This window comes from Columba livia, chromosome W (assembly GCF_036013475.1).
Source record: "Columba livia isolate bColLiv1 breed racing homer chromosome W, bColLiv1.pat.W.v2, whole genome shotgun sequence".
Taxonomy (NCBI): Eukaryota; Metazoa; Chordata; class Aves; order Columbiformes; family Columbidae; genus Columba; species Columba livia.
Window position 1 is genome coordinate 13844255 of NC_088641.1, and position 19694 is coordinate 13863948.

General features: G+C 39.6%; 1 protein-coding gene across 4 annotated transcripts in view; it reads right to left on the reverse strand.

The window, feature by feature from the left end:
- Window positions 1-2472: 2472 nt before the first annotated feature.
- LOC135577134 (E3 ubiquitin-protein ligase RNF38-like) overlaps window positions 2473-19694 on the reverse strand; it is a 153335-nt gene continuing 136113 nt past the window's right edge. For 3 of the 4 annotated variants that reach the window (XM_065044892.1, XM_065044890.1, XM_065044893.1), the window contains 6 exons: window positions 18880-19041; window positions 17577-17683; window positions 14162-14246; window positions 12557-12678; window positions 11370-11469; window positions 2473-3950 (listed from right to left, as the gene is read on the reverse strand). In XM_065044892.1, the coding sequence (XP_064900964.1) occupies window positions 3888-3950; window positions 11370-11469; window positions 12557-12678; window positions 14162-14246; window positions 17577-17683; window positions 18880-19041 (639 nt within the window). In that variant the 3' untranslated portion in view covers window positions 2473-3887. The remainder of the gene's footprint in view (window positions 3951-11369; window positions 11470-12556; window positions 12679-14161; window positions 14247-17576; window positions 17684-18879; window positions 19042-19694) is intronic. The other variant, XM_065044891.1, reaches the window with a different exon arrangement.

Consider the following 19694-nt stretch of genomic DNA (forward strand, 5'->3'; position numbering starts at 1 on the left):
GGCAGTGGAGGGGGAGTTGCTGCTCTCCTGTCTTTGATGACCAGCGATACAACACAAAATAATTCGTTCCATCCAGGGAAGTTCAGATTGGACCTTAGAAAAAGACTCTTCACTGAGAGAGTGTCCGGTCACTGGAACAGGCTCCCCAGGGAAGTAGTCACAGTACCAAGCCTGACAGAGTTCAAGGAGCATCTGGACAATGCCCTTAGTCAGTTTAGTTTTAGGTGGTCCTGTGAGAAGCAGGGAATTGGACTCGATGATCCTTATAGGTCTCTTCCAACTTGAGATATTCTATGATTCTAGTCCAATTCCCCTGCCATGGGCAGGGACATCTTCCAGTTGATGAGGTTGCTCAAAACCCCATCCAACTTCACCTTGAACACTTCCCAAGGGTGGGGCATCCACAATTTCTCTGGGCAACTGTTGCAGATATGTGATTTAGGGTTCTGCTTGACACAGAACAATGTTTAGATCACTCAAAGAAAAGTGCAACTTAGCAGAGTTCAATGGCAAGGTTCACTCTATTACTTACTGCATGGAAGAAATATGGCAAGCGGAATCAGGTGAGAGTTGTTTTAGAGTGATTTGTATGGGGACAAGTGATGTGAAAGGGTAGAGGGAGGCCCTCCCATTGAGTCACAAGGTTCAGAATGGACCCCCTTGCTTTTTATAATAAACTCCTTCTCAGAAAGGAGCCTAGGTGCAGCTGGATCCAAACTTAGACTTGATCAATGGTTTCAATCTAAGAGACATAGAGTAAGGGAAAACAGGTAAGGGATTATATGTATTTATGGCCAGAGGATTATATGTGCACACCTGATTCTTTATATCACTTGGCTAGGATTTCAAAGTTTCATCATTCTGCATCTCAACCTGCTTACCTCCTCTCTAGGGGTTTGGTGCCAGGTCACTCCGAAGTCTGGATCCTAGGTCTTTCAAAACAAACTCTCAGGATTCAGAGTCTGTATAAATAAATAATTTAATGGAGTAGTATAGTAGAAGGGTTGGCTCACAGAATCATAGAATCATAGAATGTCCTGAGTTCCACAAGGATCATCGAGTCCAACTCCCGTCCCTGCATATGATAACCCCACAGTTCACACCATGTGTCTGAGGACATTGTCCAGTCTCTTCTTGAATCCTGTCAGGCTTGGGGCCGTGATACCTCCCTGGGGAGCCTGTTCAGTGTCCAGCACCCTCTGGGTGAAGAACCTTTTCCTAATGTCCAACCTAAACCTCCTCTGCCACATCTTCCTGCCCTTCCCTCAGGTTCTGTCATTGGTCACTAAAGAGAAGAGTTGGGTGCCTGCCACTCCTCCCCTTGTGAGGAAGCTGTAGCCACCATGAGGTCTCCCCTCAGACTGTTCCAGGCTGAACAAACCAAGTGACTTTAGCTGCTCCTCATGTGGCTTCCTCTCCAAACCCTTCACCAACTTCATAACCCTCTTCTGGACGCTCTCCAGTAGATTAATATCTTTTTTATACTGTGGTGCCCAGAACTGTACACAGTGCTCCAGGTGAGGCTGCACCAAAGCACAGTAGAGTGGGACAATCACCTCCCCCGACTGGCTGGCGATGCTGTGCTGGATGCACCCAGGACATGGTTGCCCTCTTGGCTGTCAGGGCCACTGTTGACTCACATTCAACTTGCCCTCAACCAGAACCCCCAGATCCCTCTCCACGGAGCTGCTTTCCAGCATCTCGTCCCCAGTCTGTATGTACAGCCAGGGCTGCTGTGTCCCAGGTGCAAAATCCGGCACTTGCCCTTGTTGAACTTCATGCGGTTGGTGATTGCCCAGTTCTCCAGTTTGTCCAGATCCTTCTGCAGGGCCTCTCTGCCTTGCAGAGTGTTGACAGCTCCTCCCAATTTTGTGTCATCAGCGAAGTTACTAAGTAATCCCTCAAGTCCTGAATCTAAGTCATTTATAAAGACATTGAAGAGTGCTGGCTCTAACATGGATCCCACTAGTGACTGGTCGCCAGCCCAACATAGCTCCATTTACTGGAACCCTTTGAGCCTGGCCCATCAGCCAATTGCTCACCCGCTTCATTGTGTGCTATTGTAACCAAGATATTGACATTTACTTTAGGAGAAAACATTTTTATGCCAAAATCACATCCCTTGATTAACTATGGTATGTTTAGATCCAGTTATTTCACTGAAACATCTTTAAGTTCTTAACAGTCAGAAGTGTTAAAGAAGTTAATATTACTAAAAATATTATTTGAAAGACAGTCAAATGAAAGTTACCTTCCATTTTGCAGCATTATTTGTTCTGGATGGTGTACCAATTTACTCTTCTACAGTGGAACATTCTGGATACTTGACAGAAAAAGAAATAAGGGAATTTGTTCATGCCAAGCCTATCAGAAAATACAGAAGGCTAAGAAGCAGCACCCTAGGACAACTGTATTCTAGCAGTGAATGACCACCATCAACCCTTTTTGAAGCATAAAAATTGAAAGTTCTACTTCTCTGAAAAAAAAGTTAAAAAATTTATTTTGTTAATTGAGTCACAGGAATAAAATAATATCCTCTTACAATTTATTTTAATTGAATACAAACTCTCTTGTAAACAATGAATATAAGTGATTAAAGCCAATGTTTATATACTAAAGGAGTACATACTTCACAAGTATAATGGTGAAAGTGAAGAAACTTTACACAAGACCCTCAGCACCTTTTTAGCTTCCTTTTGGAGGAGAAGCACAGAGTGCAGTATCTTCAAAACTCAAGTCTAATCTGAAATAAACTGAATGTAAATAAAACTCAGCTAGAAGAACTGAGAATAATAGAAAGGTTTCAACACTGAATCACCAATTGGAAGTGTTAATATTGTTAACTGAGTTATGCAATATTGCAACTTTACGTTGATAAAATAAGCAGTAAACTTGTCATACTGAAATTTGGATTCCTGTTGTGTGTAAAAACCCAAGGTTACATACTGAGTAATGAACACACTCTTTAGAGGTACACTTAAAAGCCTCCAATAAAGGGGAAGCATAGTATCTGTTTGAATAGCAAGTAAAAAAGTGTTTTTATACCATTAAGTACAGGATGATTCAAAAAGATAGACCTAATTTGAAATCACTATATACTAATTCAACTATTGTCTCGATGTTGTCTGTACAGCAGGTGGAGGGAACACAGAGCATTTATAAAAAAGTTACTAAAACTTGATAACTCATTAAACCATTTGTAAATTTTTGTGTAATTGTAACATGTTAGGTCCATCTTTTTGAAATGCCCTGTATATTGGGGAGGAAATATTAAATGTTTATAATTGCAGCACCCTCTACATTCAGTGTGTGACTCCAGACACAAGGAAAAAACCAGTGTACAGTACTAGTACTGTTTAAATAACATAAGATTATACATTGCAGCATAATTAATACTACATACATACATTCTTAGTACATGCTGGTATATATGTTCTCAAACACATATACACACCCAGTCACAAGTGCACTTCACGCATCCTCTTACCCCTTCCCCCCAATTCATGCCCAGTCACAGTATCTGAAGGTAGATTGCTATGTTGTTCAGAGCTACCACTTTTTATAAAAGCACATGCTAAAAGATCATGTCCACTGTAATCTTTCAGCAACACTCAGAATGATCACACAAAAACCAAGAAAAGTTAGTGCGCACACAAAATTAAGCTAAAAAAAGTCTTTGAAGCTCCAATCACACAGTTAGATTAGCAATCCCACAATTGTAAAGACTAATTATATGCTTTATAATTGATTAAGTCACACAGTGCAAAGAAATGTCCATTGACCCTTTTTTGTAAAGGGAATGTTGGAAGCCAAATGGGTAAGTTCAATGGATAGTTCATATATACACGACCAGGAACACCCAAACCACATTTGTGCTCTTAGATTAGTCATTCTGAATCACGATGCACTTGTGAAGCATCAGCTCTGCAAATTGGGCAGGTACGATTTGCCTGTAAAACCAGAAATAAAATAAAGTTTAATGCACTGACAAATACACTTGTTATGGTAACAGTGTCTGCAACCTAGAAACAAAATGAAATTGCCACTCACAGTGATCAAGAGTACCCAAAAGGGGGGGGGGGGAAAGAAAGATAAAACCAGTGTGCACCTGTTTTCTGCTACTTTATGTGAAAATGACCTAAAAGTTTTATAAACTCAAAGGAAAAATACAGTGGACAGAGAAACCCACCATCACTAGAGAAGCAAGACAGAGGTGGAAAAAAGTCCCCTATATTAGGGCATCCTAGTCTTACTAGCTCTTTGTCATGAATCACAGCTTTTCAGGCTCTCAGTACCCTATTATTCCAGCAGAAGAGCAGAAGTCTATCATGTAGACTTGTCCAAAGCTTGAAAGCTGATTGGGTGGGGGAGAAAAGAGAAGGGTTTTTAGTAACAGACACAACACACAATCTGACTAAATAGCTCCAAAACTGAACTTGTACAAAAGTTTTAAGTTTAGTCCTTCAGTGAAAAACTTGTTGAGAATTCACCGATTCATAAAATAATTAATGTTGAAATGATCCTCAGGAGGTTTCTAGTCCAGCCTCCTGCTAAAAGCAGGGTCAGCTGTATGGTCAGACCAGGTTACGCAGGGGTCTCTCCCAATAGGTCCTGAAAAGATCCAGGATGGAGGCTGCACAGCATCTCTGGACCCCATTGGATTATTTGTTCTTGTGTATTTCATGAAATTAATTCCCCTTCACATCTTAACATAACTGGTGTAAAGATGAATTAGGTACACATAATGCATCATAGGCTGCAATGTATATCCTCTCTTAACTTGCTATTCCTACAGGCAGGCTAACTTTCTGTAACATGAGCTACACAATGGACTGAAATTGTCATAAGAAGCATTAAACAGAAATTTTCTAGCTGAAGTGAACCACATTTAGAAGAAAAGGATTTACAGCCTGAGCCTTCAGGGTGAATACTGATACCTAAAATCAGCAATTAGTAATAAAATAAGTCTATACGAAGAAGGGTCATAGATTTTGGGCATTTGCCAAGTTAATAAAAATAAGGTTCACAGATGTTAGGTTTTAGGCATTTGTTAGGAGTTAAGTCACAAGAATGGTATTTGTTAAGATAAGCAGGAGAAGGGTAGGAGACAATGCTCTTGCTCTCAGAAAATAAGGTGGCGACCCCAGTGCAAGCAGGTTACAAGCCAAATGACAAAGGGATATAATGCATATGCAAAGGATTTATTGGAAATGTAACAAATACATATGATCTATGTGGATACAACCTGTGTCTGGGAATTGGTTGTGGCCCCCCCCCACTAGGCAAAAATTATTCCCGTGGGAGCCGATGCATCAATAAAGGGTGCTTGCTTCTAAAATCGTAAATTGATCTGGTTTTAGAAGTTTCTTCAATTAGCCGATTTACAGTACCAATACAAGTTCATGTTTTCAAGTTTTTATTTGGAACCATTACTAAATCCTGCTTTAAAGTAAAAAGATTCCTCTTTTATTCATTTGACTCAAGGAGTTAGGATATCAATAAACAATAAGATATTGTGAAACATGATAAAATTGAGAGTTGAAAAGACTGACAAGCAAAAAGGATAATCCCTCCCTTGTTAATCTTGCCCCATTCACTGTTTAACTTTTCTTCCATGAGTCTTCAGCATTATTTAACATGGATTTTTTTTCTTACTGTAGTCTAATATATGGGTACATAATTCAGTATAAAATAGGATTTCCCCTGGCTATCATCTTATATCACCTGAAAAAGTCTTTCTATGTAGGGTTTTATAACTATAGGCCTGGCAAAAATCCAAATGTCATATGTAGACAAGTTAAAGTTTGTTTTAATGCCTTCTATTGTTGCATCACCAGCTTGTAATGGAATAATAGTTTTTACTAAAATTTAACAATGATAATGTGCTCCTTTGCTCAGTTTATCAATATGGGATGTGAATTTAAAGTGCAAAAGTTATTTTATCCCATTCCCTAAACAAGGTCTAAAACTTTGTGTTGACATAGTATAACTGTACTCCCTTTAGGCACAGATTACACAAATCTTTCAATTAAAGAGAAGCCTGCCTAGTCGACACTGTTATGCTGAAGTGTTTTTTTCTAAAGTCAGTCATCCTGTAGCTAATGCTATTGTTAAAAGTCAGCAATTTCTAAGCTTGGTTAGAAGCATCAGCACAAAATTGCTTTACAAATACTACAGTTCACTTCAGAGTACTAAAAAAAATAATGCCCTCAAACTGTTTTTTCCCCATTTTACTGATCTCTAAGGGCTATCTTCACTACCCTTTGATTGCCAACTGAAAGTGCTTAATGTAACATAAGAGCTACCATACTGAGTCCAACCAAAACTTAATTTAACCAAATATTCTGAATTGAACAGAACCAACAGCAGGTGCATAAGAAAGAACACATATATTTCCCTGGCACATTCACCTGCCTTCCAGTAGTCTGTGGGTCAAGTGCTTTTTGAGCCAGATGCAATGTCTTTGCATCAAAAACCATGGGAGGAATTATTTTTTAAAAAACTTATAAACCTTCACAGAATTTCAGCATCCATCATGTCATGGGGTACATGACACCCAATGGTCCTACTTCTCTTTTCAGAAGAGAGAGTAAGCTGTTCCTTTTTTACCTTGTCTCCATGCCACATAGAATATCTCAAGTTGGAAGGGACCCATAAGGATCATTGAGTCCAACTCCCTGCTCCTCACAGGACTACCTAAAACTAAACCATATGATTAAAAGCATCATTTAGATGACAGGCTTGGTGCCATAATCACTTCCCTGGAGAGCCTGTTCCAGTGACTTTTCCTGACATAACTTAATTCGATGTCTTCGTGTCCTACCTATCACTGGTCACCAGAGAGAGGAGAGCAGCAACTCCCCCTCCACTGCCCCCCTGGAGGAAGTTGTACACTGTGATGAGGTCACCCCTCAGCCTTCTCTTCTCCAAGCTGAACAAAGCAAGTGACTTCAGCTGCTCCTCATAAGTCTTGCCCTTGAGACTTCTCAACATCTTGGTTGCCCTCCTCTGGACATAATCTATTAGTTTGATGTCCTTCTTATATTGAGTAGCCCGAAACTGCACCTAGTGCTCAAGGTGGGGCCACACCAGTGCAGTGTAGAGTGACACAATCACCTCCCTCAGTGGGCTAGCTATGCTGTGCTTGATGCACCCCAGGACACACTGTTGACTGATATTCAACTTGCCATCAACCCAAACCCCCAGATCTCTTTCTGAGGGGCTCCTCTCCAGACTCTCGTCCCTCAATTTGTACATATACCCAGGATTACCCCATCCCATGTGCAGAATCTGACACTTGCTCTTGACATGTCTAAGCTTTATGCAATTACATAATTTAACAAGTCCAGTGTGGAAACATACTTCAGCCTTGCCCCAGACCACAGACATGAATAGCAGAGGACTGACATTTGCATATATGTTACTTTGAGTTAGTGGACAATCACTGTGTAAAACAGTCTAAATAAATAACTATGAATGTTAACATGCTAAATAAAATATATTTCAAGATAAAACAACTAGATATTTACAGTCATCTTGGTTCACAGATACATTCTCCCACAGTATTCTGAACCCAAGCACATATTTCATTCAAATAAGCTATAGAGGAGAAGAAGAAAAGAGAAGAAGAGAAAGAAAAGAGGAGGAGAAGAGGAGAAGAGAAGAGAAGAGAAGAGAAGAGAAGAGAAGAAGAGAAGAGAAGAGAAGAGAAGAGAAGAGAAGAGAAGAGAAGAGAAGAGAAGAGAAGAGAAGAGAAGAGAAGAGAAGAGAGGATAAAGAAGAGAGGATAAAGAAGAGAGGAGAGGAGAAGAGAGGATAAAGAAAGGAGAGGAGAGGAGAGGAGAGGAGAGGAGAGGAGAGGAGAGGAGAGGAGAGGAGAGGAGAGGAGAGGAGAGGAGAGGAGAGGAGAGGAGAGGAGAGGAGAGGAGAGGAGAGGAGAGGAGAGGAGAGGAGAGGAGAGGAGAGGAGAGGAGAGGAGAGGGAGAAGAGAAGAGAGAGAAGAGAAGAGAAGAGAAGAGAAGAGAAGAGAAGAGAAGAGAAGAGAAGAGAAGAGAAGAGAAGAGAAGAGAAGAGAAGAGAAGAGAAGAGAAGAGAAAAGAGAAGAGGAGAAAGAGAAGAGAAGAGAAGAGAAGAGAAGAGAAGAGAAGAGAAGAGAAGAGAAGAGAAGAGGAGAAGAGAAGAGAAGAGAAGAGAAGAGAAGAGAAGAGAAGAGAAGAGAAGAGAAGAGAAGAGAAGAGAAGAGAAGAGAAGAGAAGAGAAGAGAAGAGAAGAAGAAAAAGAAAGAAAAGAAAAGAAAAGAAAAGAAAAGAAAAGAAAAGAAAAGAAAAGAAAAGAAAAGAAAAGAAAAGAAAAGGAAAAGAAAAGAAAAGAAAAGAGAAAAAAGAAAAGGAAAAAAAAAAGGTCTTATGGAAACATTTACACCAGTCCTAGATTCTGTAAATGCTTTAGAATATATTGGGTACTCTAACCCAAAGTTGTTTTCAGATGCCTTTTATTTTTTAAATCCTAGTGACAGAACATGAGGAAAAGGCTGAGGTACTAAATGCCTTCTTTGCCTCAGTCTTTAATAGTCAGAACAGCTGTGCTCCAGGTACCCAGCCCCCTCAGCCAGAAGACAGGGATGGGGAGCAGAATGAAGCCCCAGTAATCCAAGGGGAAATGGTTAGCGACCTGCTACACCACTTGGACACCCACAAGTCTATGGGCCAGATGGGATCCACCCAAGGGTGCTGAGGGAGCTGGCAGAGGTGTTCACCAAACCACTTTATCTATCAGCAGTCCTGGATAACTGGGGATGTCCCAGTTGACTAGAAGTTGGCAAATGTGATGCGCACCTACAAGAAGGGTCGGAAGGAGGATCTGGGGAACTACAGGCCTGTCAGTCTGACCTCAGTGCCATGCAAGATCATGGAGCAGATGATCTTGAGTAACATCACACAGCACTTACAAGAAAATCATATGATCAGGCCCAGTCAACATGGGTTTATGAAAGGCAGGTCCTGCTTGACCAATCTGATGTCCTTCTATGACAAGGTGACCCAACTAGTAGATGAGGTAAAGGCTGTAGACATTGTGTACCTGCACTTCAGTAAAGCCTTTGACACCGTATCCCACAGCATCTCCTGGAGAAGCTGCAGCTCATGGCCTGGATGGGTGTACTCTGTGATGGATAAAGACCTGTCTGGAGGGCCAGGCCCAAAGAGTTGTGGTGGACGGAGCCAAATCCAGTTGGCCACAAGTTGTGTTCCCCTGGGCTCAGTATTTGGTCTGGTTATGTTCAATCTCTTTATCGATCTGGATGAGGGGATTGAGGGCACCCTTAGTAAGTTTGTGGATGACACCAAATTGGGTAGGAGTGTTGACCTGTGGGAGCTTAAGAAGGCTTTACAGAGGGATCTGGACCAGCTGGATCATTGGGCTGAGGCCAATTGTATGAGGTTTAACAAGGCCAAGTGCTGGGTCCTGCACTTGGGTCACAACAACCCCAGGCAATGCTACAGGCCTGGGGAAGAGCAGCTGGAAAGCTGCCTAGCAGAAAGGGAGCTGGGGGTGTTGATTGACAGCCGGATGAACATGAGCCAGCAGTGTGCCCAAGTGGCCAAAAAGGCCACCAACATCCTGGCTTGTATCAGGAATAGTGTGGCCAGCAGGACTAGGGAAGTGATTGTGCCACTGTACTTGGTGCTGGTGAGGCCGCACCTTGAACACTGTGTTCAGTTTTGGGCCCCTCATCATAAGAAGGACATGGAGGTACTAGAGAGAGTGCAGAGGAGGGCAACAAAGCTGGTGAGGGGCTGGAGCACAAGTCTAATGAGGAGCCATTGAGGGAGCTGGGGCTGTTTAGCCTGGAGAACAGGAGGCTGAGGGGAGATCTTATCGCTGTCTACAGCTACCTGAAAGGAGGTTGCAGCATGGAGGGTGTTGGTCTCTTCTCCCAAGTAGCAAGTGATAGGACAAGAGCAAATGGTCTCAGGTTGTGCCAAGGTATGTTTAGATTAGATATTTGGAAAAAATTCTTCATGGTGTTAGTGCCTCTGTGATAACACATTTTAAAAAGTGTAAAAAAATGCTGTGCAACAGCAGCCGAAGGAGAGGAGTGAGAATATGTGAAAGAAACAACTCTTCTGACACCAAGGTCAGTGAAGAAGGAGGGGGAGGAGGTGCTCCAGGCACCAGCTTCAAGTTGCACCCGGAAAGGGTTGTCAGGCATTGGAACAGGCTGCCCAGGGCAGTGCTGGAGTCACCATCCCTGGAGGGGTTGAAAAGGTGTTCAGATGAGGTTCTTAGGGACACGGTTTAGTGCTAGAGTTAGATTAGGTTATGGTTGGATTCGATGATCCTGAGGGTCTCTTCCAACTGAAATGATTCTGTGATTCTGTTCTATGATTCTATCATTATTCTTGATGCTTCATTAGCCAAATGACTACTGTTAATATCAAATCCAATACTTTATACACAGGCTATTCTACTGAATGCATGAGGCAGTTGTTTCCTTGACTTTATAAAGCCCAGAAATTATAGAACTCTCCAAGTCAAAAATATATATTCTCTATAGGAATATATTTGTCAGCAAAGCACAAGAACTTTTTTGTTTTTAAAATATGTCTTAAAGTGATATAACATAAGGCTGCATCTACAGTTCTCTAGGAAATGTTTGACATGCTTCTTTCACATAGGACTGTGGAATATTTGACATTGCAGCACAGAGTACAGAAAGAGTAAAGCAAATCTGAATAGATTTTTTTTAAAAGTGAGACAAGAAATGAATGAATATCTTATTAGCAGTAGGTCTGGATAACACAGCTTGAACAGATGCCTCCCTGTATATCATCTTCTTAACTGTATTCCTATCTTTTTCACCTTCTGTACCACTGCTATTCTGTCAACTTATTGTGCTGTCCTGCTTCTAGGTCTTCCCCCAAACTTCTTTTGAAAGAATATCTCAGAGCATGCATAAAGCCATAATTTCATACTAAGTCTTTTTAATTAAATATCTCTCAATCATACCTTAGATTTACAAAAATACTTTTTTATTTGCCTCAAGAATTCAAATTCATAGTAATAGAAGGGATTCTTATAGAAGCACTTTCTACCAGTGAAGATCATTCTCTTCATATTCCTTTTAAAATGACCTTATTCCAATTATTATTACAAATAAATATCTTCTGTTAAGCACTAAAAAAAGAATATTTCTATAGTGTAAGGAAACAACAAAAAGAAGACAAATTCAGCTTGTGCCCCTTTTTGTTACTTCAGAGCCTAAATACTAAAAATGAGAAACAAGAGATGAAATGGAGTAGAAAACTAAAGAAAAAATGAAACTACAAACTAGGACATTATAAATTGCATCCAACACAGATTTTATTTACCTTAAGCCATTTATCAACACACTTGGCATGAAACTCGTGGTTACAGGGTAAGACTCTAAGAAGCTGCCTTGCCTCAAAGTCACACATACACACTACACACCTAAAAAAAAGACAGCAAATATCTATAAACATTCCCATTTAATAACAATAATTTCTGTTCTATAGGCAACTTATAAGATGTGTTTGCAAAAGGATTTTTTAAAACCATTGGATTATCTACAGTGATCAAACTCTTGTGGAAATAGATCTCTAGTGGACCAGTGTAAAATGAGAATTGCTTTTGTATTGTTCACCATGGTTTCCAATCCCAAAGGAGACAAGAGCTCAAACAGTAAATAGATTGTATCACCATAATTCAAAATAATGGAGTTCATGCCTGCTGATATAAACAGGTAGTGCAAACCCTATAGCATTTTTCTTTCACTTTTAACTGTAATTTTAGATATATTAAAATAAAAACCTGAAAACTTACTTTGAGTATTTCTCAAAGCCATAACTGATTAAAGATCACACACTTTTACTATGAAAATTTTCTCCTTAAATTACATCTATATTCTGTTGTATATGTTTTATAAACACAAATCTTCCACAGGGGCATCATCAGCTTATGTGCTCGGGTACTTTTATTTTTCTTATTCCCTACTATATTAAAAATAACATTGAAGATTTCTCTAAGTGGAAGATCAGAGAAAAAATCTCTTCTGTTCAATTTCAGACAGCATTGTATATCACTTTCACTGCCTCTCACTTGATCTAATTTCTCTGTTATGTAGATCTTTCAAATAGAACTAGTCTTAAAAATAAGAAAATATAACTGTAAACCTCAAAGACTGTCAAAAGCTCTTCCAGGAGCACTTGAAATTTTGGTATTTGAAAATATTTCAATATAGGCTGAATTTCAAGTTGATGACGGTCATTTAACATCTAGTATGCCAAAAAAAACTTGGGAAACTTTTTAAAAATACTGAATAACTAAATTCTAACATCTAACTGAAGTGAGACTATGCAGAATTTTAAAGTCAAGAAAAATGATATATGATTTGAAAAATGGTTTAAGAAAATTTATCTTTTTTATTTGAGTGCTTTTAGAGCACTTGTGTTACAGTATTTGCCTAGTTGAGGATGCAGCCTGAAGGAATGGAAATACGGTCATGTAAAGTATGTAAATTTGAGATAGATGTACTTACAATGTCTGTTCTGACTGATGATTGCTTGGATTGAACCTGTAAGATGGAAGTTGTTCAATGTCTGCCTTTGTCAGTCCTCGAGGTTTGGCTTCTCCTAGACGTTCTGCCAAATTCAGCAGTGCCTATGAAACAAGGAATTTGTACTTTTTAACATTCTTTGCTCAAACAAGCTCCAGCTCTACCAGAAATGATTTTTTCTGCCGTGTCACTATCCCACCAGGTAGCACAACCCACCTCTCCATCAAGACATGTTTAGTTTTGCTTCTCTCTCTCTACAACCACAAGTGCTATGAAAAGATGTCTTTCAAAATTTGATCACTGATGAATCCTTCTGAACTGCATAAGACAGTATCTTTGGGATTTCCAGATATCCATGACCTAACTGTTAATCAATCACTTCAGCAGCTGTATTCACAGCTTGATACATGTTTTGCTTTGGAAATGAACCCCCTTCCCCCATCCCCCACACAGCAGTGTGAGTAACTAGAAGAAAATGTTGACAAACTTCTTTTCCAGGAATACACAATGAGCCTAACTTTATGAGACCAATAGTTTAAAGGGACAATTTTGACTCCCATTCCACTTCTTGGGCCAACTGAATTGAGACATGGAGATTAGAGACATGGAAATAAAGGCATGACATCAAACTGAACAGAGACACTTTCTGATTAAATTTTGTACTTTTTCATACAGGTAGAACACTGTACCTAAGTGCTCCTCATGTAAATAAATTCTGCTCCCTCATGAGGGGCTCCAGAAAAGCATCAGTATCAATTTGATAGAGAACTGAAGCACAGAAATTAAGAGATTTGATGAAAGATGCAAAGAGTACAGATACTCAAATAGCCCAAAACCTGGAGCCCAAAATGTCAGTCACAATATGATGATTCTTTTAACTAGCACAAGAAGCATAATAGGAGAGCTTGTCATTACACTGTAAATGCTATCTAACTGCATAAATAAAAACTGCTCTGAGCAGAAGCAAGGATGAATAGATATATGAGGAGAGGTAGGCAGCAGCTGAGGCTTTCTGAAAATAATCTGATGGCAATCAAACAGTCTGAGAAGCAGTAAGGACAAGAGTTGGGATCAGCCCTCAATTATTTAAGACACTACTGACATTTCATTTTAAAATATGTGACTTGCTGTACTCTCCTTATTGTTAAGAGAAAATATATATTGAGATTCTTACCAACATCACTTTTACCTAAATTCATCCTATAATGTTAACACTAGTCTGTAAAGTTAGCAAGGTACATAAAAAGCACTAAGTTATAGCATATTCAAAAGAATAGGATATTTCTGCTCGATATTTAAAAATCAAGCAAAATACAAAAAGAAGAGTCACATCTACAATGGAAAGTTGAAGAATTTAACCAGGGCTAATCTGAAAGAATAGATTTTGGGGAAAGGCAATAGATACAAAATAAGAGTGTTTCTAACATCCAGTGCTAGAAAACAGTATGAAAAAATGTTTCTATATTTTGTCTTCATAAAAATTGTATTTATTTAATCCTGTCTTTGTCTTTGAAAAGCAAAAGACCATTTAAGTTCATGTATTGAGTTAACCTCTGTTCCTTGTGAGTTCGTACTTCACACACCAACCTCGTAGTTTTCAACCTCTCCATCTTCCATGTCCAACTCAAAGCTGAAAGCTGGTCCAACTGCAGGTGGCACTGGAAGCACTGATCTGTCAGAAGAACAAACAACAATTTGACTCAACATCTTCCTGAAAGAAGGCATGCAAACATGTGGCAGAGGTAGAGTTATGTTATTGATCCTTTATAAGTCAACTGTGGTGGTTGCAACCCCCCCACCTCCTCTCCTGGGTCACTCCACTACCTGGCTACCAGGGCAATCAGGCATGATTTGGGGAAAACAATTCCCATTGTGCAAGTGCAGCAAGACAGGGCACTGAGATACCACTCCCTTGTGTTCCATGGTTCTTCTGAGAACAATTCCCCATTGTGTAAGTGCAGTGAAGTTGGGAAAACTGAGGCACAAGTGTGGTGAGTCAAGACACGAAGGCACGCCCTCCATGCTCTTGGAACTCCTGCCATATGGGAATAGACCCCTTGGTGTTTGGGAAAGGTAGCGACCATCAATCGCTGCTGACAGTTTGGTACACCCGCCCTTTGAGCTCTCCTGGAATGCAGTGGGTGGGATGCCCCTCAGAGACATCTCGTGACAAACCGACACTGTGAAGCTGTGGGAGATGACAGATTTCTGAAGTTTCAACAAACCACCTGTTGAGGAATGCTGATACATTAAAGTAATTCGCTTAACTTGAGAGGGAAATTTTCTTTTTTATTTTACCTCCACATATAGTCCACATATATAAGCACAAAGCTATAGGTTAGTATGTGTGAATAGATTCAAATATACAAGGATTAATGCATGCGAGTATGTGTGTGTTTATAGATTTGTACATGTGCTTTTAATAATCTACCTCTGTGTGTGTCTATATGTGATTTAACTTTCTCTTTTGTAAGTATAGGGTGATCCTTGACATTATTGAATCAAGTAATTGTTTTAATTATAACAAATCCCATAGAATTTTTTTAAATAATTTTGTTAATCAGCTGTTGATTAAAAGTTATTAGAAATTATATATTAAACTTGTGATCTACCTTAGTAAACCCTAAATTGCTACTAGGTCAAATCTGTGTAACATTCCATTCTGCGACATCAACAAATTCTAAGAACCAATAAAAAGGTTAAATTTGAAATTAACAGTTAAAATTCAAACTAAAGGACTCAAAGGAAAGCTAATTGTGTCACTTTTTGATACTCGCTGTATTGCATTTTTAAATTGCATGTATATTGCTATGACAACTCATATTAAGGCTCAGTGTTATTACAGAAATGAATCTATTGATAGCCTGCATCACAGAGTTAATATTGATATTGAACAGAGTTTCTGGTTTTAAATTTGACTTATTTAAATAGATAGAATATCCACAAAAATAAATAACCCAAGTTCACTTAACTCCCCAACAGAAAAGCATTCAAGCACTAGAATAGAATAGAATAGAATAGAATAGAATAGAATAGAATAGAATAGAATAGAATAGAATAGAATAGAATAGTTCAACTGCCTGACCACTTTTGCTGACCGAAAGTTAAAGCATGCTATTAAGGGCATTGTCCAAATGCCTCTTGCCACAAATGCCACTGACAGGCATGGGGCATTGACCACCTCTCTAGGAAGCCTGTTCCAGTGTTTGACCACCCTCTTGGTAAAGAACTGTTTCCTAATGTCCAGTCTGAACCTCCTCTGATGCAGCTTTGAACCATTCCTGTGCATCCTGTCACTGGATGCCAGGGAGAAGAGCTCAGCCCCTCCCTCTCCACTTCCCCTGCTCAGGAAGCTGTAGCAATGAGCAATGAGATTGCTCTTCAGTCTCCTTTTCACCAATACACATTACAAAGATAATTACAATGTAATACTGAGCCAACTTCCACATTGGCAGTAGACCCAATTATACATTCCCATGTAACACGGATTTGACCAGAGAAGAACTTCTTCAGATATAAAGACAAGAGTGTGCCATAAGAAGGATAAGGAATTACAGGAGGGAGTCTGGTGGCAGGCTACAAAGATGATTAGGGGCCTAGAGCACCTTTCTTATGAGGAGACACTGAGAGAGCTGGGGCTGTTCAGCCTGGAGAAGAGAAGGCTGAGGGGGAATCTCAATGTTTATAAATATCTCAAGGGTGGGTGTCAAGAGGATGGGACCAGACTCCCTTCAGTGGTGCCCAATGACAGGATGAGGGGCAACGGGCACAGACTGAAGCACAGGAGGTTCCATCTGAATATGAGGAGAAACTTCTTTACCTTGAGGGTGCCAGAGCCTGGCCCAGGCTGCCCAGGGAGGTTGTGGAGTCTCCTTCTCTGGAGACATTCAAATCCCACCTGGACACCTTCCTGTGTGATCTGCTCTGGTGACCCTGCTTCAGCAGGTGGGTTGGACTGGATGATCTCCAGAGGTCCCTTCCAACCCCAACCAGGCTGTGACTTTTCTGTTTTTTCTGTTAAGTTAAAAGAGCATCACCATCCCAAGACAGTAATATGGGTCAAAGTTTAATGCAAAATCATAGAAATAAAAAATTCACAGCACTATAAATGTCATTAGTCAGAAATGTCATTAGTCAGAAATGATTGTGACATACTATCCCTGAGTAGACATGCAAGTGGCTATACATCAGAGCAGACTTTGTCAGAATGCACACTGCAAAATATAACTTCACTGAATCATATATCCTGGTGTTATTTTGATGCAAGTCAAACTACGGAGTCAGAAACTATAGATATTGTGGCAAAACAACTGACAAAGTTTGATTATCTCCCTGTCAATGACACCTTTAAAATAAATCCTCATTTTCTAAGTATTTTGAATTAATTTCAAAAACAGGACCTACAAAGAACAACAATTTATTCTAGAAATGGTTAATCAGGTGCAGAAGTTCAAAAGTTGTAACAGATTATCAGTTCAGAAGAAAGCAAGCCCTCCAAGCCAAAACCACACTCACACCTAGAAGGCTCCCCTCATTATGTTTCAGTAATTAATTAAGCGTAAATTGATTTCCCTGTTTTTTTTTTTTGTTTTGTTTTTGTTTGTTTGTTTGTTTGTTTGTATGGACTGTTATATCTTTATCCTACATAAGTAGACTTTAGGACCTAACCATGGGTATAACTCATAACCATTATCCAAGAACCACGTGTAACATTCTACATTGAACATCTTTAAGCAGATTTCAAAAGAAAGAAGAGGCATAGCAGATCCCAAAACTACAAACTACATGATCATCAAACTGTGCACTTGTCCTTGTATTTTTCCTTGCTCAGGTATGTATGATGTTCAAATAGACTGGTAACTACAAGTTTTCTTATTCCTTGAGATTGACTGAACAGTCTGTACCCTGTGGTAGAGCCCAAACATTAAAAAAAACACTGAGGGGATCAACTAGCTTACAGAGTTATTTAGTAGTCTACAAGTACAATGTGCTTTGGACTTACAGCACATATGGCAATAGGTTGGGATGGTACGAGTGTGGTGGTATTGGTTGCTGTGATCGGTATCTACTGCGCCCTGTGAGTCTTCGAGGCATAAAAGGTGGGTAAGGCTGTAAAAAGGAAGAAAAACTTCAATATTTTCTAGTATTGTTTAATAATGAAAAGTGAATGTCAAAATATATCTTAAATAACACATTATCAAAAAAAAAGAAAAAAACCCAGCCCTGTTCAAGCCAAAAAAAACCCCAGCCTTTCCAAATAATTGTTTTGACCAACAAATGTCATCAATAATACACAGGATGTTTCAAAAAGATGGACCCAATTTCAAAGAGATTTCAAATTTGGTCCATCTTTTTGAAATACCCTGTATAATTATACTATCCTGCAGGAAAAAAAGTAACAATACTAACCAGAAACTCTTGCAAGCTAGCTAAGAAGCATTTTGTAAGTCTTAGCCTATATATGGGCTCATTTGGACAGGCAGGACTTGAATTGGTGAACATACTGCAAACCAAAAGTTGAGGGCTTTCAACCTGGCACAATGCACTGGTTTGTGCATCTGGTTGAGTAGGAATGAGATTTTTAAACATATTTACAGGAGTTCTTTCACTGGTATAATCAAATATCCATTAGGGGGCACTGCCAGGATGCTCCACAGCAAAACCACTTGAAAAAAGAGCAAGGTTTAAAATTAATAAATAAAGAAATCACATTCACAGTTGGACTCAATTACATTCACTTTTGGGAGGAGGGGCTGTAGCCTTTCAACTGCATACGGATATAGTGCCTAAAGAGACATTCAAGTTTACAGCTTAAACACATTCTTTCCATATGAGAAAAAAGACTATATTCCTATTTCAATCTGCATGCAAAGCTCTTTAGTTTACTTACATAAGTCCTCAGTATGACTGTTTAAAACATCTTGCACTGTCTATTAAAATGGGAGGAGGTAAAGAATTGTAACTTAGACATAAATTGTCTTTTTCTAAAAAGACTCATAAGTGAAAAAAAATGTTAGCAGATTTTAAGAATCAAAATTCACACACCACTACTGAAATTATATTCAGAGGACTCAAGACATTTACTTTTATGAAAAAATAAAGTGCTCAAAGATTTTGTTAGCATGTTTTCATTCTTCCAAGTCTAACCCTAAAAAACAACCAACCCTGACTTTCCACAGCTGCAGTCACTAATGAAATTCAATTGCAAAACTACCATTTTTCAATAAAATGGTTATAACTTAGAGCAAAGATCAGGAACTTGAACTCAGCATGCATGAGAATGTAGTACAAAAAGCAATACTTACAACTCCAAATGAAACCTCTTGGTGTGAAGGATCATGGTTTAAGAATTGGAGAGGAGCTGAGGAAGTCAATGTTGGTGGATGAATTGATGGAGGGTAGGTAAAGCTTCCTATAGGAAGATGTTCTCCAAGCAGTTCTACTTCATTCTCTATCCTTTGAAGTGGCTAAAAGAAACACAGGGTTTGTTGTATTAATAGAAATCCAGTTTTGAAAATTTATTTTAATATAAAAAAGCCACAGCTCCAATTAGATATTCTGAGGAGTTGTGGAAATTTTATGGAGTTGTACTGGGCATAGATGTCAAGATTTTGGGGGGTGGGGGGGTGGGGGGGCTGTAGAGGTGTCCTCTGGGGGATGAGGTAAGGGGCTGCCTTGTGCCAGACAGCTGGTTCCAGCTGGATCAACAATGGACCCACTGCAGGCCAAAGCTGAGACAATCAGCAATGTTTGCGGTGCCTCTGTGAAAAACTATTTAAGAAAGGTCAAAAAAAAGCTCTGTCTGGAGAGTAGGAGGGAATAAAAAAGAGAAACAGCAAAGGAAACACCAAGGTCAGAGGAGAAGAATGAGAAGGAGGTGCTCCATGGCATCAGAACAGATATTCCCTGCAGCCCATGGAACAGATTGATATTTCCCAAAGGAACTGTGGTCCATTGAGAACCCATGCCAGAGCAAATTTTTCTGATAAGACTGCAACCCATGGAAGAACACACACTAGAGCAGAGGAAAGGTGTGAAAAGGAAGGTGCAGCAGAGAATGACTGCTATATACTGACCCTAATCCCCCACCCCTCCTCCCTCATGTGCTGCTTGGGCAGGG